This window comes from Rhinopithecus roxellana, chromosome 3, assembly GCF_007565055.1.
Source record: "Rhinopithecus roxellana isolate Shanxi Qingling chromosome 3, ASM756505v1, whole genome shotgun sequence".
In the NCBI taxonomy this organism is placed as follows: Eukaryota; Metazoa; Chordata; class Mammalia; order Primates; family Cercopithecidae; genus Rhinopithecus; species Rhinopithecus roxellana.
In genome coordinates this window covers 118471418-118496527 of record NC_044551.1, presented here as the reverse complement: position 1 = coordinate 118496527, position 25110 = coordinate 118471418, and the positions used below count along the sequence as shown (strand labels likewise).

General features: G+C 35.2%; 1 protein-coding gene across 4 annotated transcripts in view; it reads left to right on the top strand.

Annotated features, from left to right (window-relative positions):
- SLC27A6 (solute carrier family 27 member 6) overlaps positions 1-25110 on the top strand; it is a 72183-nt gene that overhangs the window by 26830 nt on the left and 20243 nt on the right. For all 4 annotated transcript variants that reach the window (XM_030926738.1, XM_030926737.1, XM_030926740.1 and 1 more), the window contains one exon: positions 20353-20547. In XM_030926738.1, the coding sequence (XP_030782598.1) occupies positions 20353-20547 (195 nt within the window). The remainder of the gene's footprint in view (positions 1-20352; positions 20548-25110) is intronic.

Below are 25110 nucleotides of genomic sequence, written 5' to 3'. Positions count from 1 at the left end.
AGACTAGAAAAGCAGCTCTCCTTCACTTTTAATCTACCAAGTTTTCTAGGTTACTAAAGCACCATCCTACAATCTGATTGGGTCTAGTTCTGTATTAATATTAATGTTGTCTTTAGTATTGATTGGTGAGGAATGTGTTGGAACTGTAGACATCAGTGATCCTCCTGGGGATTCTTGCGGCAGAGTTTGTCTTATATAAATAATTCTTCCTAACACAGTCAACAGTTAGCTGTATCTAGGGATATATCTAGGGATAGGACCATATATATAACATATTCATTTACTCATTCATTCATTCATTCATTCAAGTGATATTGTAGGATTAGATATACAGGGACACGCAGGACAAATCAAACTGCTTCTCTCATGGAATTTATACTCTCTTTGATGAGGGAGAGAGAAAATAAACCCAGCAAACACAGAGGAAAAGTAATTACAGACAATGACAAGTGTTATAAAGAAACAAAACAGGATGCGGTGATGGAGAATGATGGGCTGTGGGAGTAGGACATTGCCAGTTAGACTGGGTGGTCAGAAAAGACTTCACAAAAATAGTAATCTATGAGCTGAGGACCTGATATGACAAGTGGGATCCAGGCACAGAAAAGCTGGGAGGTGGTAGTCATGACAGAAGAAACTAAAAAGGAAGAGACCCACAGAAAACACCACCTGAATGTTTGAAGAGAAGGAGGGTGTGCCGGGAAATCCATTGACAAGATCTTGTAGGAATTGAATCTTTGTAATCCTGGAGGAGAAACTTGGATTTTATTCCCATCAGAGTAGTTGAAAAAAGATGAAGGAAAAACTGGGAAAAAATATATACCAGTTTGGGATCTATTTTGAAGGAAAGCTAACAAGACTTGTTAGATCAAGGATAGGAAGTGAAGGAATGGGTAGAATCGAGGATAAGTCCCAGGTTTTGGCTCAAACATCTAGGAAAATTATGAACTATTTTCTGAGATAAAGAAAACTGAGATTCAAGGAATTAAAATTAATTTTTTAGATCTGTTAAGTTTGATATATTAGGCATCCAGACGAAGAAGTTAAATAAGCAATTGGATGTAGGAATCTGAAGCTCAAATAGTACAATAAACAGGACCTAATTAACAAAGCGAGGACCTACAGTGTGATGCATGTATGATGCTTATTTTTCAAGCTACTATTTGTAGTTTGACATTTAGGCTATGTGATTTATCTTTATATGTCAATGTAGAACACCCACATTTTGATATTCTCAAGGCATAGTCTATACTTATTAGTAATGTATTTTCTAAAAATTACATCCCTTTCCCTTGTTTTGTTTTCTTAAAAGCTAAGAAATTCCCTGGGAGCCAGAAAACATCTTTATGATTCTGAATACTTTTGGTAAAGAATATTGAAATTTGACAAAATGTCTTATACTTGTCTCCCATTATAAAAAGGGAGGTATTTTAAAGTACCGGTGTATTCAATAAATATTTTTATTCATTTTTAAACTATACAAATTGTGTTAAATTTTTCATGAGTAATGCTTAGACAATCCTGCAGTGAGCCCCTAAGAGTTTACAGGTTTTTTAAAATTATTATTTTGTTTTGTTTTTCTGAGGCTGACAAGATGAAAATTTTGTAACACAAGAAGCAATTTGTGGCAGTGTGAGAGTGTTTCAGTTTGAAAGGAAACCTGCTTTCTTTTCTCCAAAAGAATCTATCATTCCTTCAAGAGTTTTCTTTGTCATATCTAGATATGATATGGGAATGAAGAAGATTCAGTAGTGCCAGAGAATAAAATTCCAATAGGAGAGATCGAATGATGCTAACTTGATCTTGGTGTCTTGAACTTGTTTGTTTGTTCATTTGTTTTGCCAGTTACTTTTTGAGTGGGACCAAAGACAGTCATAGGCTAAAATCTTGGCAATTGTGCCTGGTTAAGTGCATTCTATGTATTCTTTTTTCTCTATTGAAAATGGGAATATTAAAAACATTTGCTCTTTCATCATATTTTCATTTTCTTAGTTTCTATGAGTGTCTTATCATGTTTCCTCCTTTTCGTGTCCTATAAAAGATGTAATCTATTAAAGTATTAACTTTTGGAAAACTTTTCCCACCATATTTTAGTAACTTTTTAAAATAGCATTTTAAAATTAATGTAAACTTTAATTGTTATCAAGATGTTCTGACATAGTTTCATCACAATTCTCTGTAGCTTTCAAAACAATCGATTTTGCCTGCAAGATCTAGTTACTTAAAGATATTTATGTATTTTTTATTATTTCATTCCCTAAGTATTTGAAGCATATTATTATATGGTTGAGAAAGTAATCTCTCTTTTAAAACCCAATTTTCCTTAAATAAGTCAAAGATATATTTACATTTTCATAATAGATACAAAAGCATTTAGAAAAGTTGGTAAGGTGCCAGAAACTCTTTTCTGCTTAGAAACTGTAAATGTAGAAATACAAGGGGATAACATAAATAGCTGTTAGCAGCCTAAATGCTAGTGGAATTACACAGGAATTTGTGAATATTTTTGGGTGTTTTAGAACCATGTGTATATATTAAAGGCTTTTTATAAGTGCTAATTTTAATAGCTAATGATTCACATTTCATAGGTAGCAGTGCATGTAAAATATACATGTCTTTTTCTATCTGTCCTTTATGCCATTTATGCTAATTCCATTGAGGATACATATATCCCTTCTTTGTAAAATTTCCCAAGAAATTTAGCTCTATGTAGGAATCCATCTGACAGTGCATTGGCTATGGAATCTAATGACATAGGCTCAGTTTCAAGCTCCTGTTGTTTGACTTTCAGTTGCTCACTTCTCTTCTTTAAGCCATAATTCTTCTCTCTATATAAAATAAGTAACAATACCTACTTCTTCTAATTGACCCTTGATTCTCATAATCCAGTTATGAGATATATGTGAAAAACTGTAAATGAGGAAGCCAAATACAAATGGAAGGATTTTAAACAAAAGGTAGTTTGAGTGCAGTGGCTCATGCCTGTAATCCCAGCACTTTGGGAAACCAAGGCAGGAAGATTGCTTGAGGCCAGAAGTTTGAGACCAATTTGGACAACACAGTGAGAATCCCATCTCTACAAAAAGAAAAAAAAAAAAGCCAGGGGTGGGGATGTATGCCAGTAGCAGTCCATGCTACAGGGGAGGCTGAGGTGGCAGGATTATTTGCGCCCAGAAGTTTGAAGCTGCAGTGAGCTATGATTTCATCACTGCCCTCCAGCAGCTTGGGTGACACAGCAAGACCTCGTCTCAAAAAAAAAATTAGTAATGTTTTACATGAATGTATTTACAAAATTAGAGTAATTTTGTAGAATGTATTTATGAAATTAGAGTAATTGTGTAGGTATTGAAAACTAATTGGTCTTTGACTAATAAAAATTATATAATACTGATTGTAAAATTCCGTATAAATAGATCATGATTATTTTAAAATAAAACTTTAATAATAAAATATTAACAATTTTATAGTGACTTGTCACAAAAAGACTAAAAAAACCAGAAACCCTAAAAATATTATGCATGTCTCCTCTTAGATTCTGTATTCTTATTGTAGATGTGGTATGTTAGTAGGATTTCCCACATTTGATATTAATTTAACATTTAAAAACTTATGTCCAGGATTATTTCTTTGAGTATTCATTTGCTATTTTCTACATTGCCTATTCCTTAAATTGTCTATTCCTGAACTCTCTTGCTATGGACACATAAAGTGAAGGTCAGGAATGGTTAATCTTTGCTCTGCAGTGAGGGCTTATCAGGAAATACGAGAATATTCAGCAAATGATAAACTACTAGAATTCTCCATGATCACATCATTTATTCCCAGTGGGGGGAAAACACAATGAATTGAGAAGATCAAGGATTTGATTACAACTTTTCTATTAATTTGCCATGTGACATAAGGCAATTCATTGCATTAATTGGTTTGCCTCTTGGAGTTGGGGAGCCTGAAATTTAAGCCTAACCAACAACCATGTCTTACAAGTTTTGTGATCTTGGGCTAGTTCTTATTCTTTCATCTATATAAGGAATGTAATAACAATTACATCCAGAAGTGATAGGATGATTAATGAGTCAACTCAAATAGAAACAGGTTGACTACAATAGGGGGTGCTCTCTGGAAGAAGCCCCACAAGATTTTTTAATTATCATAGTGAATATGCCAAAACTGAAGATGTAGTCTTCAGCCTTCCAGGACCAGGACTCAATTTATCAGTACATGTCTTTAGATTGGACTCATGTAAACCAGGCTCAAGAATGCCAGTTTATGACTTCAAAATCTCCTCATTGCTGGACCTTCCTTGATCTTCTTGATTAAATGTTGGCATGCCCCAGACTCACTCTCAAACCTTTACTCTTTTCACTCTATTGTCACTCCATGGTTAGGCTCCTGGTTGCAAATACCGTCTACAACTTAACTCTCAAATTGGTATCTCCAATCCTGTCTTCTCCCTTGATTTCTAGTTTTTTATATCTAGATTCCTACCTGACGTGTCCACTGAGAAATCTGACATCTTACCTCAAAAATAGCCAAAGTCCAACTTTTTACATCCCCGCTCCATCAAAATGTAATCTTTGTCTCCATCTTGACTGCCTTAGTTAATGGCAACTCCATTCTTCCAGGTGATCAATCAAAAACCAAACCAAACCAAAACAAAAACCAAAAAACAAAACACAACAAAACCAAAAAATTAGGAATCTTCCTTGAAGCTTTCTCTTTCTCTCACACGTCCTATCCAATCCATGAGCAAATCTTTCAGATTCTACCTTTAGCTGTATCCACAATCAAACCTCACCTTACAAATTACACTGTTATTTAGATGTAAGTGCTTCCTTCCTCTAGAAACTTTTGCAATAGCCTCTTCTTAACTCCGCTCTTGACCTCTAAATTCTATTCTTGCCATAGCAGTTGGAATGATTCTGTTAAAATATAAATTGGTACATGAAATTACTACTCAAATCCCTCTGATGGTTTTACTTGGAAGAAAATCCAGATGTCTTCAGCATCGCCTGCATGGCTCTATGGGATGTTTCTTTCTGCCGTGATCTCCCTGACCCCCCAGCTCCCCACATTATTCCTTGTTGACTCCAGCCTATCTGCCTCCTTTCCTTTCCTTCACTACACCAGGACTCTCCTCCCTTGGACTGTTCCTCCCCTAGATATTGTATAGGTCACTCCCTAACCCATCAAATACCTCCCAGAGTGGGCTTCTCTGACCTCAAGCTCCACTAATGTCTGTTGTGGTCACCCTACCAACTTGATGGGCTCCCTACCCAAAGTTTGAGTAAACTGATGTTATACGTGCATCAAGAGAATACAAAAAGGTTAATTACTGACAGACCCTTCTGAGGAGAGTAGCGAAGAGTTCCAAGCATGTCCAAAAATGGCTGGAGAGCAGGGGAAAAGACTGGTTCAACTTCTATGTGATAAAGGAGCATCACTAGGGTGAAAGTTCCTGGACTTGATGCCTGCATATGTTGATCTGCACATACCACTGGTGCCCAAAGAAGGAGCACTGGGTATTCTCATCATCTTGCTGAAGAGGAAAGGATAGTGATGTGGTGTGAAAGCTGTGAGCAGTCATGCATGAAGAATGCAGATGGACACTGGATTATGAGGTCTGTCTTGTTCTTGAAAGTGGCTTCTTTCACTGCTTTATTTTTCTTCCTAGAGCTTATAATTCCATTACATATTTTATATATAATCTCTTTATTCTCAATCTTCTTCCCTCCACTATTACATAAGTTCCATTATGTATTATTATATCCTTAGTGCCTAGAATGGTGCCGGACACATAGTAGATCCTCAACATTTCTTAATATTTAAACAAAAGAGAGTAGCAAATAGAACAAGTCCAGTTGCTGGGATACTTGTGTGCTCATGACCAACATAATCTTTCCCTAGTCTCAGACCTGCAAGGAAAGCTGAATTCTACAGAACGTTGGTGTTTCTGGAGGAGACAAAGTCCAACAAGGGAATTTGGATAAATCAAAGTTTCCATCATTGCAGGCAGGAAGTTGGGACTCTGATGCATTCAGGTCACTGCGGAAATTACCTTGCTAATGGGCCTGTGCACTTTTCAGAGCTTTTCATTAATGAGCGCTGGTAGTTGTAGCTCAGGTGACAGTTTTTCTGAGTTTCTAGGAAAAATCAGCCTCCCTTCACATCTACACATCCTTTTCTTAGGTGAGTTAACACACTTATTCAAGTTAGAGCCAAGTTGTGCAGACTGTTGGAGCTGGTCTTTCTCTACAAGGTGCCTTTGAATGTTCTGGGTCTGAGGCATTTGCTTTCCCTCCACTGTTCTCCCATGTGCTGCAGGATAGAAAGCAGCTATTCAGAGTAAGTAGTCTGTAAGTGGCAGTTCCTATCCCTGTACTATTATGTCTGGAAAATTAGGAGTTTGAAATAAGCCTGCTTTGTGCTGTAACACTTGATATCACAGAAGTCTTTTCAAACTATCTTTTGTGACTTAAAATCTTTGTTAAACTGATGGCTGTCATCTCTGAAACCATGGCCTACCCAAACTCAGGCTTGAGTTAACGGCAGCATTGAAAAGATTTTCAGGGGCAGCTGGAACCTGTGCTGTCTTGACCTTGTAGGCCACTCATTTTAAATGCTACCAAATCCTTTCTTAAAAGAAGTCCATACTCTCTCCCCTCACCACTCCTTTCCTGCTTCAATAAAAGAAAGTCTGATCTCTTTTATGTCTGTTTTCTGCCCCAGTTCTCTGACATCCTGTTCACATTTAGTGTTACTTCCTACTGACTCTGCAATAGCCATTTGCCTTGGTGTCCATATTGTTTCAGTGTATAATATTGGAGTGTCTGTGAAGAAAGCAAACTGTTGGAATGTATTGTCTTTCTTATTATTACATAAGGTGTGGTGGTGTGACACATGTATATGTATAATTGTGAGTAGGTTTTAGGAAAAATAAGTCTTATAATCCCTAACGTATGTTTCTATTTTAGATGATCTTTTAGGAGTTAGACCATGCTTTTATGCATTAAATGGTTAGTTATTTAAGGCTGAAGGCAGAAATGATTTGCTTCTTCGTTTTCACTATGAATTTGTTGCTTTCCTGTCTCTTCACCTATCAACAAACATTCTTTTGTTTCATGAAAAAATTAAAGTTGATATAAAATTACCTGTATTTAAACAGAGCTTGAGAGGTTCACTTTTCTTAGGCATATAAAGAGGGTATTCAGCCTGAGTATGTTAGAGATTCTCTGAGTAGGAGTAACCACGTTTTAGAAGAAAGAGGCTTTGTTTTTAGGAGGGCATTGTTAGAGGCCTGAGTATTTCGGGAAATGAATAAATAAATTCTTGACCTTGTAGGAGGTACCTACAATTCAACTCACTGTGCAGCAGCTCAGCAGACACTGCTGGGAAAACATCTCTCAAAGAACCTTTTGAAGAAACCAGAGTTTTGGTTCGAGTCGATATGACTCCTTTATTGGTATCATCACATCAATTTGATGAATGATTCTGAATGCTACAGGGAAATATGTATTGAAATCCAAGACCTTGGGATGTCTATATTAAAAGCTCCGGGCCACTAAGCAAGTTCTCTTTTAAATTTTAAAAGGAATTTTAAGTAGTTGAAGATGAAATAAGCATTTTCTACATGTTTGAATGTGGCTTACTCAATGTGTGTATGCAAACATATAAGCATCTGACAAATAAAACTGAAATATTCCAATACTTTTCCAGCTTCATGAGTAAAGAACAAAACCACTGAATTAGAAACTCATGTTTTGATGACTTCCTATTACTGAAGCCATGGGAACAGGATGGGTAAATAGAGAATGGGCTTTTGAGGCTTTTTAAAGCTGTTTTCCTCCCCACTCCCTCCATCCTTCCCCATCTTGTTCCTTCCCTCTCTTGTTCCTTCCCTCATTCGTTCGTTCCTCCCTCCCTTCCTTCCTTCTTTCCTTGCATAAATATGTTGTGAACACTTCTTATGTAGCAGGTCCTATTGCAGGCCATGCTGTAAGTAATGGGGTACAGCAGAGGACAGAGCAGACAACAATCCCTGCCTTTATAGAGCTTACATTTTAATGAGTTCAAATTATGTCTGTATCTTATGTGACCTTGGATCTGAACTTCATTTCTCCCTATGCAAAATGAGAAAAATGCTTCTTACTTTATAGGGTTATTGTGGTGATTAACACGAGACAATACAATAGTTTGATATGGGGACTCAAGCACGTTCTCTCTGTTTCCCCTGACCTAGCAGCCCACATGGGTTTTGCTCCTGTCCTCCATTCTCTGAATTTGTCCTCTTTCTTGCTCTTTCTCTACTTCGGTTTTTGAGTATCTGTGGGTCTCAGTGCCTTTATTTATACGTGTACCCAAGTCTTCTTATTTGTGTGCTTTGGCGTGTTTGCCTCTCACTATGTCTTTCTTTGTATATGCCTCTGTATGTCTAGTTCGTGTCTTTCTTTTTTGATCTCTGCGTGTGTGTGTGTGTGTACGAGAGAGAGAGAGAGCAAGAGAGAATCTGTGTGCATACATCTCTGTCTCTGCATTTTTCTCTCTTAGAGTGTGAGTTTCTCTCTGTCTCTGTGAATTTGTCTAATTTTTAAAATAAAAGTTCTGTGAAAAGGAATTTGAAAGAAAGTGACTTTATTCCAGTGTGAACAGTTTGCAGACTGGAAGATACAGCCTTTGCTGTGAAACTTAGGTACATTCCAGAGAACAAAGGGAAGGTTGAGTTTTTATACCAACAGTTCTGCTCAGGTTTCCAATCATGTCCATTTATGCAAATGAAATACTCAAACTTGCTGAGTTTTGATTGGTTGATGTAGCTGAGTTTTGATTGATCAATTCAAGCCACAGCTTATTGGTTGGTTCAGGAAAAATGAGCAATAAGAGTCAGCTATGAAAGCCTTAACAGTAGACCAGTGCAGTAGCTCATGCCTATAACCCCAACACTTTGGGAGTTTAAGGTGGGAGGATCACTTGAGCCCAGGAGTTCAAGACCAGCCTGGGCAATATAGTGAGACCCTGTCTCTACAAAGGTAAAAAATTAGGTAGGCATGGTGGCACATGCTTGTAGTCCCAGTTACTTGGGAGGCTGAGGCAGGAGGATTGCTTGAGCCCAGGGGTTCAAGACCAGCCTATGCAACATAGTGGGACCTCATCTCTACAAAAGTAAAAAATTAGCTAGGTGTGGTGGTGCATGCCTGTAGTCTCAGTTACTTGGGAAGGTGAGGTGGGAGGATTGCTTGAGCATGAGAGGTTGAGGCTGCAGTGAGCCGAGATTGCCCCACTGTACTCCAGCCTGGGTGACACAGTGAGATCCTGTCTCAAAAAAAAAAAAAAAAAACAAAAAACAAAAAAAAAAAACAAAAAAAAAAACCTCAGACTCAAAGTTAAGCAGATATATGTGACCTTTCTGAGAACTCAGAGAACGTGTGTGACCTCTAGTCAAAAAACAGCTCATTGGTTCTATTTTATGTTTAGGCCCAGTTAGCCACTCAGGACTTAACTTGAGGGATTGTCTCATTCAGGTTCATATTTGGATCGCTACATGAATGTGTGTGAGTGGCTCTCTATGTTCCTCTCACAGTGTGAGTCCCTCTGTCTCTGTGTGTGTCACACTGTGTTTAGGTTTCTATAATGTCAGTTTGACTCTCTGTGTTTTTTTCTGTTTTGTTCATTCATATTCTCGCTCTTGCCTGCCCTTTCTCCCCTTGCTCCCTAGCTCTGACTCTGTCTGGCTCTGTCTCTCACCTTTTTCTCTTGCTCTGTGAGTCTCTCTTGCTTTCTTTCTCTCTAAGTCTCTCTCTCTCTTTCACTTTCACTCTCTGTCTTTCCTGCTTTTCATCAGTCTTTCACGCTCTCTCTCTGTCACTTCACACCTTTCACTTGTGTGTGTGTGTTTGTGTATTCATTTATTTAATTGTACTCATTATATTTATGCATGCCCTCTCATTCCTATCCCAATATAGCTTAGATATTCAGTGATATTTAGGTAGCAATCTCATATCTCAAGAAGAATAGAAAGAAATTGAGATTTATTCTAAAGAAGCTGTAAGGGGATTTATGGACTGAGAAGAGGAGTTTGAAAAATTACAGATGGATATTATCAAGATTTGGTTGTATTTTAGGTGATGTACCACTAATTTCACAGTATCTCAAAACTGACCAATATAAAACCGGATATAATTAACAACCATCAGGCCCTCATCTCTATGTTTAGATAGTCCAGGGTCACTTTTTAAGACTCTCTTTGCTGATCTTGATGATTTTTCTCTTTCAATGGTTGTCATTCTGCTGAGCCTGCTGTTCTATTTCCTTGACTACAACCTAGGTTCTCATCATCATCACCCTCATCATCTTTTGCCTGAACTACTTCAGGTGCTATCCCTGACCCCACTAACTTTCCACCCATCATGCCAGGTGGGGGCAGGTTATTGTTCCATCATCAGTCTCTCCTTGATGCCCTCCCCTGGCTTCTAGTCTTCTTCCAGGGTTCACCAATAGAGTTTCACAACATAAACAGTTGGTTTTTTTTTTTTTAAAAGGCTCACCTGACCAATAATTTGTCCACCTACCAATATGCCCAATGTGTATAGGAAGTCATGCTTTTGAATGCTTTGACTAGGCTATTTTCCCCACTACAAATATTAACTCCCAGTTATTTCTAATGGGATAAAGCCCTTTCCTGAGAAGGAAACATAAATGGAAAACACATGGGAATCTGGACAAGGAAACTTTATAAACCAATATTTGTAGCACCAATGTATTGTCCAGTTAACCAGATGGTGCTTAACTTGTTTTAATACTAAGAAGTTTTTGCTATTTGGACTTTTTATCATTTAGGAAAGGGTTCAGCAAGTTTTTCTGTAAAGCACCAACCAAGTGAGTAAATATTTTAGACTTTGTGGGTTATACTGTCTTTCTCACAACTATTTAATTCCACCTATGTATCTCAAAAGCAGCCATAGATGAACCATAAATAGGTCTGGTTGTGTTTTAATAAAACATTATTTGTAAAAACAGGACGTGGCTCAGATTTGGCCCCTGTAGCCTGTAGTTTGCCAAGACCCAATTTAGACTTTATGATAATATCTTATTATGTATTCCATATAGGTAAAATTTTCATTCCTGTGCACACTCGTTTTTTAAAGCTTTTTTCTCTCCTACCTTTCATTTATGTATATGTGCATGAGTGTATGTGTGTGTGTGTGTGTGTGTGTGCCAAAAATATAGATAACTTTTGGGCTTTCTACAGGGTTTCATATAATTTTCATTATTATTATAAATAAAGGAATCATATTATTTTCATTTACATATAATTCCATGCTCATAATTTGAATCAAGAAAACAAAAACCTAAAACATGTTACTGGTAACTTTCAAGAAATATCTCGATAATACATAAAATAGCAACACTAATTTATATCACATATTTTATGTAAACTATGTCATTTATGTTTTACTATTTCGTAAGTGTTATGTTTAGATTCTTAACTACCATTTAAAACAAGATTTTAGAAAATTGTTTTAAAGTATTTTGTGTATGTGTGCTTACTGAGTCAGCGTAAAGATGTTTGTAAAATTTTAGACTTTTATTAATTGAAGACCTTTTATTTGTAAATCTTATCTAAAGTGCAGTTGAATAGATTTAAAATTAAACTTTCATGAAATCTGAATTGACCATCATCATATAGAGTAAAAAATGTTACATCCTTGTCATAAAGTTAATTCTAGATGAATGTAATAGGTAAATGTAAAGAAGATAAGAAGAAAATAATATATAGAATTTTTTGCTTATATAATGGGAAAGAAAAATTTAAATCACATATTTAGTAGCAATATTAATAAGAACAGAGAATGATCTATTTAATTATTAAAAACATTGAATATGGCTGGGTACAGTCCGCCTATAATCCCAGCACTTTGGGAGACTGAGGCGGGTAGATCACAAGGTCAGGAGTTCAGGACCAGCCTGGCCAAGATGGTGAAACCCCGTCTCTACTAAAAATACAAAAGTACAAAAATTAGCCAGGCATGGTGGCATGTGCCTGTAATCCCAGCTAGTCGGGAGGCTGGAGCAGAGAATTGCTTAAACCCGGGAGGCAGAGGTTGCAATGAGCTGAGATCATGCTACTGCACTCCAGCCTGTGCGACAGAGCGAGACTCAGTCTTAAAAAACAAAACAAAACAAAACAAAACAAAAGAATATAATGTTAAAAATAAAAATCAAATTAAAAGAAACAAATGCTTGTAATTATCTTTAAAAGTGTCAATCTTCTTAATATACTATTAAATGACAAGCATTCAACTTGGTTAAAAACAAAGAAAAAGAAATTAAATACAATATATTTTCTTATCAAATTGTTATTTTAAATGAAATGAAATGTCATATTTCTAAGAATTCTTCATTGAAGAGGTATCCATCTCCGTCTCCTCAATAAGATATAAATAGGAATGTCCTTGTTAGCCAACAATTTGGTAACAAAGGCATAAAAATATTTACAACTATTGGCTTCTTCCAGGGATCTGTCCTAATGAGATGCAAAAATTTATAGATAAGATATTCACTCTACTGTCTATAATGATGAACATTTAAGAACAACGTAGCAATTCAAAAACAGGTGATAAAGAGGTAAATTGTGGTATAATTATATGATAATCATATGAGCATGGAACATCATATATTTGAATGATAAATAATTTAGAATGTCCAGAATTTATTAATAAATTAGAATATATGGCCATATTATGGTGATTATAACTTTTAATGTATATATAGATATGTAACATAATATTCATATAGTGAGATTACATATTATTTCATTTTTTATTTTTCTGTATTCTCTAAATGTTCTATGATGTATGTATATTTCAACATCAAAAGAAATACACATTTTCTTTTCCCACATAACACTAAACAATAGATCAATTGATCTTTCCTCATACCTTTCAAAGCATGATCTTCTGGGTTTTCTTTAAAGGAAATAAAAATTTTTTAAAAGAGATCTTGGACATCAGAGAAATGAATTTGATATTTTGGGACAAAAGTCTTGATCCTAGTTTTGAAAATTTGATTCTCTGTATCAACTAAATTTCTTAGGATGATTGGTTTTATTTAGCAAGCTTAATAGCTATAGCCCACACAAGTTAAAGCCTGTGGAATTTGGTTTATAAACCACCTTCATGTTGGATTTCAGAGAATGCCAAGGCATTTTATAAATAATAATACTTGCTAAAACTCATCTCATACCTGAAAAGCTTCCAAGCATTATACTATATAAAAGATTGTTCTCTGCTCAAGCAAAATAAATCCTCAGATTTGCAATGCTGCTGTTTGATGTGGGAAAATGGCAGTGGAAAATCCAAGAGCTAGTTCCACGCCAGGCAGGCAAAATCTGCCATGCCCATAGGAGGCGGGAACCAGAACAGAACTGCTGTGGGTTGTATTTACTGGGAGAAAAGAACCCTCTGTCTTGAAAGGAGCTGCAGATGGAGTCTTTTCTCCATTTGCAGAATAATTACCTTAAACCTCATTTATGTAGGTCCAAGAAAATCAACAGGTGAGGGTGGTGTTTCACATAATTCCACAGTTTTGGCTATCTTATTATTTTCTTTCTTTTTTTTTTTTTTTTTTTTTTTTGAGATGGAGTCACTCTGTCACCCAGGCTGGAGTGCAGTGGTGCAATCTTGGGTCACTGCAACCTCCTCCTCCTGGGTTCAAGCAATTCTCCTGACTCAGCCTCCTGAGTAGCTGGGACTATGGGTACCCACCGCCATGCCCAACTAATTTTTGTATTCTTGGTGGAGGCAGTGTTTCTCCATATTGGCCAAGCTGGTCTCGAACTCCTGACCTCAGGTGATCCACCCGCCTCAGCCTCCCAAAGTGCTGAGGCATGAGCCACCCTGCCCAGCCTCAATTGAATTTTTAAAAATCAAAACAGTACTTTTACACAGTTATAAAAATGAAATAGTACTCTTAGAGTAAGAAATATCTCTGCATTATCAGTACTTGGTCTCTAGAAGTAAGCATCTTTAATTCTTCTAGGACATTTTTAGTTATTATTTATCTCCATATTTCTCAGTAAAGTATGTATTCTACTATTTCTTGATTTTTCAGTTTTAATTGTCATCTACCTGGCTTCCTCCTCACATACTCACTATCCACACACATATATTTGTTCTTTCTCTGTGACACCAATAAAATTATGATAGTTTAAAACTATTTTTATAACCAGTTTTTAAATTATTGTAAAGAAGTGACAATATATAAGTTTTATTCATAGCTGAGACATACTGTATTTATTTCATTACAACTTTTTTCCTTTTATTCCTTATAAATAATAGTTGTCTCATTTTTATATTTTAAATTTAGCTTTCTAATGTCTATCACAAATCCATCTCAAACTCCCATCATAGCTAACATTTCTTTGTGTGTATGTGTGTAACTCTGTCGCCCAGCCTGGAGCGCAGTGGCACGATCTCGGCTCACTGCAACCTCTGCCTCCTGGGTTCAAGCATTCTCCTGCCCCAGCCTCCTGAGTAGCTGGGACTACAGGCGCACGCCACCATGCCAGGCTAATTTTTTGTATTTTTTAGTAGAAATGGGGTTTCACCTTGTTGCCCAGGCTGGTCTCTAACTCCTGAGCTCAGGCAATCCACCTGCCTCAGCCTCCGAATATATCGGGATTACGGACATGAGCCACTGTGCCTGGAGCTAACATTTCTTAGTAAGATTTAATAACATATTGTGTGTTTTTAATAAATTGTATTTTTTGAAGGCATCCCTCGTAATATGCTGAATCAGTGAGTCACTGTCCTCCCAAATGTGAACAACATTCTGATTTCTCCCAGTATAAATTAGTTTTGCTTGTTTCTCAAAAACAGAATCTAAATGAAATTATATATATGCGTTCTTTTGACCTTGCTTCTTTGATTCAGCACTGTGTCAATGAGATTAATCTTTGTTTTGAGGTATAGCAGTAGTTCATTTTTTCTCATCGCTTTAGAGTTATGGCAGGCAAAAAAAAAAAAAAAAAAATATGGCCCCTTCAAATATGTTCATACCCTAATTCCTGGAATGTGTGAATATGTGTGCAGTAGAAACATTGGCAAAAGGGATTTTGCAGATGTGATTATAGTTACAGAACTTAAAACAGGAAGATTATCCGGGTGGATACAATATAATCATATGAGACTAATTTAAAGCAGATGATTTTCTCTGACTGCAAGCAAGGGAGACTCAGCATAGGGGAAGCTGGAGATTTGGAAGATGACAGGTACTCAACGTGTCATTTGTTGTTCTTATATATAGAAGCCTATGTGGAAGAACTAGAGAGAGGCCTCTATGATCTAAGGGCAGCCCCCAGCTGATAGCCAGCAGAGAAAAGAGAGTCTTAGTCCTACGCCCTCCAGGAACTTGATTCTGTCAAGAACCTGCCTGAGCTTGGAAGCAGATACTTCCAAGAGTCTCCTAATAAGACCCTAGCCAGTAAACACTTTCATTTCAGTTTTGTGAGTCCTGAATCACACAATCCAGTGAAGTTGATGTGGACTTCTGACCTACAGACATTGTAAGATAGTAACTCGGCATTGTTTGAAGGGCCCAAGTTTGTGAAAATTTGTAGGACAGCAATGGAAAACTAATAGAAGACTATTCCATTATGTTACTACAACACAACACTTAAAAAATATCTATTTTACTATTGATGGATTTGGATTGCTTTCAATTGAGACTTAATATGATTAATGATGCTAGGAACATTCTTATATGTGTCTTTTGGCAGATGTATTTACATATTTCTGTTGGTAATTAGGAGTGGAAGGGATAGGTTGTATTATATGCATATTTCAGCATTAGTAGATATTGCTAATCAAAGTGGCAACAGTAATAGGCACTCCTACCCATGGTCTATGAGAGTCCCAATTGTTCCATGCCCTTGCCAACACCTGTTGGAAAATTTATAGTGCTAAAGAAGAAATCACAATGTTTGTAAATGTTTGTTGCTACTTCATGGTGTCTTGATTTGTAGTTCTCTGATGATGAATGATGTTGAGCATATTCTCATATACTTACTGGATGCTTGGAGATATTCTTTGAGAAGTACCTGCTCAACACTTTGTCAATCATTCAAGCAGTCCGTAAGCAACACCATAGCTGCTTGATTGGCTCACCATATTTCCATAAAACTGGTTAGTAAGGAAAGAATGAACTCAAATGGATTTATACAGCACAGAAAGCATCATAACCTTCTGTTCACATCTCAAGTTCACAACAGTTCCCTCTCCCCACACATCCTATGGGGAATGCAGAGGTGGGCCTAGGTGGATGCTACATCTGTGACATAGGTCTGTGCCTCAGCTGAGAACACTGCCCTTAGGAGCTTCCGAGTCATTTAAGGGGCTGCTGATAAGCCTGTCCTTTCTTTATATCTGAGAAAGAGTTAATAAAGATATGCAAGTAAATCTTCTTGTATATAAACAAATTTTCTACCAGAAGATGAGGGAGACTTTACTATCATGGAAGGTAAATAAATTTTCTCTGTGACCCAAAAACCATCTCTAGCTTCCAAGCCTGTTTGCCACACAAATACCCTTGAAAAGATATGCATATAGATATATCTATATATGGTTACATAAATATACATATACATACATATATTATAGTTCGATACAAATATATGCACATACATACATTATATAAGTATACGTATACTTATAAGTATACTTATATATATAAGTATACGTATACTTATATATATAAGTATATATATACTTTATATAAGTATATAAAATTATTTATACATATATACTTTTTATAATATAAAATATGTATTTTTAATGTATTGCTTTTGCTGCATAGCATAATTTTTATTCTGTCTTATTTTTCTTATACAGTTCAAAATATTTTTTTAAATTGCCATTGTAATTTTTTTCTTTTACCCATGGGTTGTTTAAACTTGTATTATCATTATTAAGCAAACATTTGGAGATTTTCTAGTTTTCTTTTTGTAATTGATCTATGGTTTAATTTTATTGTGGTCAGAGAACATAGTTTGAATGAAGCTTAATGCTTTGAATTTGGCTGACACTTGCTGTAAAACTCAACAAATGATTGATCTAGTTTGATAAATGTTTCATGGGCACTTAAAAAAATGTGTATTCTTCAGTGACTTGTTATACTGTTCTGTATACATACATTAGGTCAAGTTGGCTAGTTTTCTTTAAACTTGCATATTCTTATGTTTTTTCCTGCTTATTCTATCAGTAGAGAGATAAGTTAAAAATATCTCAGTCTATTTTAGCTCTGTCAATTTTTGCTTTATATATTTGACTACATTCTTAGGTAAATAGAAATTTAAGGTTGCTATCCATACAGTGAATTGACCCTTTTATTATTATTAACTATCCCTCTTTACCTCCAGGAATGTTTCTTGTTTTATTTATTGAAGTATTTGTCTTTGAGTAATTACCTAGAAGGATACAAGATTAATTCTTAACTTACTACATTCTATCTTCAAATAGCATATTTTCCACTTCTTTACAATGCAAGAACTTTGTAACACTTCTCTTTTCTGGTCCTCTTCATTCCTTCCTGCTTTTTGTTTCTTTGCTCCTGTATAATATTGTTTTCTTTGGTGCTAAGAACTCCCTTTAGTGTTCCATCTGTACCATTGTACTAAAAACAAAATATTCCATTTTTATTTGTCTGAAAACATGTTTTTCCTTTAGTTTTGAATAATTCTTTAGCTGAATATAGAATGCTAGGTTGACAATTATTTTCTTGTACTAGCTTTAAATATTATCATATTGTCTTCCAGGCTTATGGTCATTGCTGAAATGTCAACCATAAATATTCATGTTACCCCTTTGGAAACGATGTTTCTATTTCTTTCTGCCTGCTTTTAAAATTCTCCCTCTTTGTTACTCTAATTTTTATATACTTTTTCTTCTTAGCAATTTTGCCAGAAAATGTCTAACTGTATTTCCCTGGTATTTACTCTGTCTGAGGTTTTAGTTTTTCTGTTTTGTTTTGTTTTTTTGTTCATGGATTCACGTCTTTCTATCACTTTTGGAAAATTCTCAGTTAAAATCTCTTCAGAATTGCCTCTTCTCCATTCATTTTATTATTCTATAGGGCTCCACTTGTAGGTATTTTTGACACGTACTTTGTGTGAGGCACTAAATACCTGATGGCACATAGCTGGGATTTGTCAGCAAAAGGCTCAGATTCTAGGGTGATTAAGTGAGGATCCAGCCATTTTATTGAGATACTTCCAGAAGTCAGTATCTTTTCTCTTGGACTGACCAGTTTCCTTGATAGTAACTGAACAGTTTCCTGCTCTGGTATATGATTTGGGGTGTCGGAATTCTGATACCAGAGCAGGAGAAGAGTTTAGTGATCTCATCTTTTAGTATGTAGACTTTCATTTAACCCTTCTGTTTTCTGTAATGTTAACTTGAAATAAAAATTTCATAGAGATGCATCTCTAAGCAAAGAGATTATCTGGAAACAAAAAAATTGCAATTTGGGACACATAGAACAGCGTAGCCTCTAGGTGTGTCTGAAGAACAAAAGGAACGGCTGGGGTTTTATTGGGAAAACAAGCAAAGTTACATAAGCTCTTTTGAAGGAAGTTTCACTGGTACTGGCAGTGTCTTATGGGAGCTGGCGAGTTCTGATTGATGAGTGTCAACAATTACCAGGTAAGACTTAGAGTTACAGTAGGTCTTTGTGCTTTTGCTTTTGAATTACAGAAACAGTTTCTGGAACAGGCATGCATGACCTCGGTGCCTTTCTCCATGGCCTCCGAATCCATTTTAGTTGGGTATGATGTGAAGGACTCTATTTTGTAAAATTAATTTTCACAGTAAGTTCCTCAGCCCAAACTGGTGTCTGTTAGACATCTCCAGAGAGAACTTTCCAGTCTTTGGCCAATGTGTAGCAAGGGCAGACTCCCAGATGCTTTGTCTGTATTTAGATATTTAGTTATACAACTGCTTCTTAAACAAATTTCCTACTAGGCTTTCTGCTTTCCTCATTCTTTTTGATGTTTGCTTGACACTTTCAGGAGCCTTTGTTGGGTGCTAACCTGGAGGCTTAGATTTCAGCCTTATCCATTCTGCTCAATCACATGTCCTTTTACCTCTTCACTTTTCAGTTTCCAAAATTACCTCTCAACTCACTTCTGTATATTCTTGAAAATTCATAGATTAAAATATTCCCTTTAAAACCATTTAAATGGTGTTTAGAGAAGAAACTGAAATGAATAATGTGATCCATTGATCATTTTACATTATAGGTACCAAAGAAGCCAATTTCTCTATTTTATTGTTGTTGCTGATTTATTATTACATCTTGTTATTTTGCATTTTTTGGTAATGATGGAGGTAATCAGAGCAAATAATGGATTTATTGTGACTACACTGATAATATATTCTTACTCTAATTTTAGGTGAGTGTAAAAGTGCATGTTAGTTAAAACATTACTTGTTGAATGTAGAACAAAATAGAATCCTATATCTTCCTTTAATTCTAAAATATGAACAAAAAGTAAAAATGTGAGAATATTCTAAAATAATAGTCACATACAGTTGCCATAATATTTACAAGTCAAATGTTACTTTGATTCTATGGCCTCAAATTATTGTTTACTATGTTATGCACTGTGTATTAACTATACACCACAGTGTATAAGGAAGACAGGTATTATTATCTTTCTTAAAATAGATGAATAAACTGAGAATCAGAGTTAGGAGTTAATATCTTGTTCAGAATTATATAGCTAATTACTGCTAAGCCTGGACATCCAAACTTAAGTATGTTTCATAATATTATCAAAGTAATGCTGTTTTTCTTCCTGAAAAATGCTTTCTTCCTTTCATGACATTTGCTCAAAAAAGCCTTTAGTGATCTGAAATTTAAAATGAGCTGTTCCCAGATATGGAAAAACACAAACTGTGTTATTCTTGGCCAGTGTTACTTTCTTTTTTTTTTTTTTCATTTTTTTATTATACTTTAAGTTCTAGGGTACATGTGCGTAATGTGCAGGTTTGTTACATATGTATATTTGTGCCATGTTGGTGTGCTGCCCCCATCAACTCGTCAGCACCTATCAATTCATCATTTATATCATGTATAACTCCCCAATGCAATCCCTCCCCCCTCCCCCTTCCCCGTGATGGGCCCCGGTGTGTGATGTTACTTTCATTAGAATTTGGACACAGTTCTGCAATAGACTTACACACATATTTTAACTTCCCTTCTATTATTGCACAATGCAGTTTACTTCTGTGACATTTTTCATTTAAATAATAATAATGAAAGAAACAATTGGAAACTGGAATTAATTACATTTTCCTCTAACAGAGAGAAGGAGAAAGGGATCATAAGGTGCGTTTGGCAATTGGAAACGGTATGCGGAGTGATGTATGGAGAGAATTTTTAGACAGATTTGGAAATATAAAGGTGTGTGAACTTTATGCAGCTACTGAATCAAACGTATCTTTCATTAACTACACTGGGAAAATTGGAGCAATTGGGAGAGCAAATTTCTTTCACAAAGTAAGTACAGCATTTTCCTTATTAAAGAAATACATTGGCACGGTGGCTCACGCCTAATTCCAGCACTTTGGGAGGCCGAGGTGGGCTGATCATGAGGTCAGGAGATAAAGACCATCCTAGCTAACACGGTGAAACCCCGACTCTACTAAAAATACAAAAACAAAATTAGCCAGGCATGGTGGCAGGCACCTGTAGTCCCAGCTACTCGGGAGGCTGAGGCGGAAGAATGGCGTGAACCCGGGAGGCGGTGCTTACAGCGAGCGGAGATCGCGCAGCTGCACTCCAGCCTGAGCAAAATAAATAAATAAATAAATGAATAAATAAAAAATGAATAACTAAATAAGAACATTGAGATCTGCCAGCTCTCTTGGATATTGTGCTTGTAAATTGTAAATATTATCACCTTTTTTTTTTTTTTTTTTTGAGAATTTCTAGAAATAGAGTAGTGGCCTCAGTGTGAGAGACGGTGGTATAGATTTTGTGAGCCTCAGTTATCTTCCGTGTTTTCTCTCTCATATCACCATAATGATGCCTTTTCTTGTTCAGTTTCCAAATTTAATGATGTAATTTATAAATAGCAAGCATAGGCCCTGATATATGTTAATTTGACTCTTTCCATTTTCCTTGAGTGTTTTTATTCCACTATCTCTACTTATCTTTCAACGTTTATACCACTCAAATCTATACAGGCTTTTAATAATTTTTAAACTACATTAAGATACCACTACAATCTTAAAAGTAGCCAAATAAATCAACTTTTTAGGAGGAGAAGATTGACAGCTGATTTCTCAATAGCAACCACAAAACACAAAAGACAGTGGACATTTACCTTCCACTGGCTTGGAAAAAATAACTGTCAAACTGGAACTTATATTCAACAATAATTTTTCAAGAATAAAGGCAAAAACAAACATAGCAGTCTCAGCCTTTATAAAGCAAAACTGATATAGCTGCAAGAGAAAATAAATCTTCAATAATCTTCTATAATAATAAACTGCTAATTGACATATGAAAACCCTGCATCTAACAACTGCAGTGTGTCTATTTTATTCAAGCACTTTTGAAACATGTACAGAAGTTCCTGGGCCAGTTAGGTAATTCCAACAAATTTCAAAGGATTGAATATATTGAAATTATGTTCTCTGAAAACAGTTTAATTGTTGGTAGAAATAATTTTTGTAAAAGACAACTAGATAACCTCCTATATATTTGGAAATAAAACATTTCTAAATTTCCATTCATCAAAGAAAAAATCATAATAGAAATTAGAAGATACTGTGAGCTACATCATAATGAAAATCTTACATGGAAGAACTTGTGCACTTAGCCAAGAATAGCTGAAAATTGGATGGAGCTCAGTAACCATCTCTGTAAGTTAACTTTTAAAAGGACAACTAAAATAAACTCAAAGGAAATAAAAGGAAGGACATAATAAAGAGCAGAAATTAATGACATAGAAAAAATATTTGGTGAGGAATATAAAAATAAATAGAAATATAATTTTTAAAAAGTAAGGAAATCGAATCTGATTGATAGAAGGCAGAAATAACATCAGGAATGGAAAAGGGAACATTGCTGCTGATACTTTAGACATTAAGACAGTAAAAGAGGATATGTTGAATAAGTTCATATCAATAAACTTGAAATTATTAGATGAATTGCATAAATTTCTAGAAATGTACAACTTACTAGAGTTGAGTCAAGAATTATTTTATCACACTAAATGAAATAAATTCATACTCCAACATCTTCCCTTAGTTTCAGATAGCTTTCCCACTCAGGATAGTGAATATTCAAGAGCAAATGATTCCTCTCCTACAAACTCTTCCAGATAATGCAGAAGGAGAAAAAACTTCCCAACTCACTTTCTGACTCCTAAACCTGACATAACAGTGCAAGAACAAAAGTACTTCCTACAGGCATACATGTATGAGGAAAGTCTTTGTTTGATAATGTCTCCCTTCAGGTGTGTTTCCTTAGTGGCCTCACCTGTTCTCTGAAAGTAGCACTATCCTATATCATTGTTTTTGAGATTTCCAGAGCACCCTACTCAAGCCATATTTAGAGCTGCTTTTGAAGAGATCTTTAAGAATCCCATAATGTGAACTTTGGTGCATTTTTATCACTTTCATCCCTAACTGCTTCAGCTTTATAGGTAAAGTTTTCTGTATAATAAACTGCCATACCTCAAAGAACACCTGGAATCAACAAAGTATTTGCTTTTCTAATCCGTGGTGATTTTTTCAGTATCTGGAAGTAATTGGCAGACATGTGTTTTTCATGCCATAGCAGCTCACTTTTTCAATCTAGTTGCCCATTCAAAGCTAGTGTAAATAACAGTAATGCTCTAAACCTAAAGAAGATGCGAACTATTTTTATAATGCATTCTTTTGGGATTTTGAGGGTATAGTTGACATCTCAGAAATGCACTTTATTCTGAACAAAAGCATTTTGGGGGAAGTAAGTGCTGATTTTACTGAGTTTTACATTCCTTACAGTTAATTTTCTCAATTCATTGCACTGGTTCCTTTACAAATTTGGTACTGATATTGAGCCCCTTTGTGAAGCTGAGTCACTCTAAAGCAACCAACAAGGGTATGATGATTTGTATTTTATATTACTGACTTTATTATAATTTTGTAATTCTTTAAATTTTCTGTCAACTGTAATAATGCCAATCATGTAAAAAGTCATGATTGTCTTCAATTTATTTGGAAAACCTCTGTTTTTCAACTCATTTTAGTTTTCTTTTTCAGTTTGGCAATGAAAAAACAAAGTTGTGCCTAATACTACGTATCTTCTAGTCTGCCTTTTATCATTTTATTCACATATTGTTTACTTAGATAGCGGGTAATTAGAAAAATTTGGTTCAATGATTTTCTCATAATTAAGTGAGGAGATTTGATAAGTGTCTCTCAGAAATGCTAGCCTAATGGAGGCTCATGCTTATTATCTGGGAGGGAAGCAGCCTCCAGAAATAAAATGTTACAAGTGAAGGAGAAATATAAGGCAGCAACAGAGTTCCTATAACCCATTGTCTTTATGTGCTACACTATTTTAATGCATAAAACTGAAGAAATATTGTCCCACATATTCTCCCAAGGCAAACAATATAAAAAATTTAGTGACAACTTATTTGAGAGACAAACTCAAATAGAATTATGAACTGCCTTCTCTTTTTCTGCAGTATTTTCACCTGGGGAAAATAGGAAGCGACAAACATAAAATACAAAGATAAAGCTTGAAAAAAGGGAGAAAATGAATCTAAATAAAAGGCAGCTGAAAACAATGAATGCCCATTTTATGCACAGATGAAATAAAGCTCAGAAAAAAAAAAACAGAAAATGAATAAAAACTAAAAGGCAGCTGGAAAAAAAAATGAATGCACATCAAGATAGTAAGTTTTCCAAAACGACCAGGAAATGTTTAGAGAAACAATTTCTCACAGGCTTGAAAAACTGCAATAATATTCTCTTTAAAAATAAGAGCTCAGAAAAGAAAAAGGATCAAGGACAAACATAAATCAACAAAATGAACTAAAAAGTGAGCGTGCTCAGCTCAGAGAAAAAAATAGAGGAAAAAACGTAAATAGTACACAAGTGAGCATCACATAAAAGAACTTAAAATCAAAAGGAATAACATGTTGTTAGGGAGAAAGATGAGCGGAATTAGGAAGTCCCACAAACACAGTAAAAAGAGCAAGCAAATCATAATTTAAAAATGAAGAAAAAGGATTTTGAAAACATAGACAATGATCTGATACATCCTTAACTGGTGTTCCTGCAGAAAAGAACAGATAAAAGAAAAAAATAATTATTTCTACCCTACTAGAAGAACATTTCCTTAAGGTAAAAACTTGAATCTTTAGCAAAAGAGTACACTATATGGGGCAGAATAATTATAAGAAAAATATATCCTGGTGAAATTATGAAACAAAAAGAACCTTAAGATTTTGAGGTAGGAAAAGCAAAGGATGAGCAAAATGTAGCGCAGGTGAGGGTGGGAGACATCTCAGGCATTCTCAAAATAAAACACTCAAGGTTAGGAAACAAGGAAAGAGTTGACTTCATGTAAGAATTTTTCTAAGATGTTTTCTCAAAGTTTTAAGAAATCAGAATCTATAATACCCTCATATTTATAGGGATGCAATATTTCTTTGTAAAATTCACTGAATGAAAAATAATGGCCAACTTGAAGATAAACCATAACTTAGAAATGTAAGAATGACCTTCAGTTAAAATGCCTAATGGTGAACATTAAGTCAATTCACATATAGAAGATTGAACCACTCTGAATTTTTTATACATGGAATAAAACCTGACAATGTAAAAATAATTATAACACTAACAAAAATGGGAGTTGGGAGGCAGGAAAGGAAGAAATGGTAATTCTCCTATCTGTCATATTGGCAAATCCATAGATACAATGGAATTTAAAATTTAAATACCATCTAAACCTAAATTTAAAAATAATATATGAGATTAATAAAATGGCTCATTTCTTTAACCATTTTCATAAGTTGTTTTATTGCTGTAAAAGTAGGCATCTTTTAGGGATAAGAAA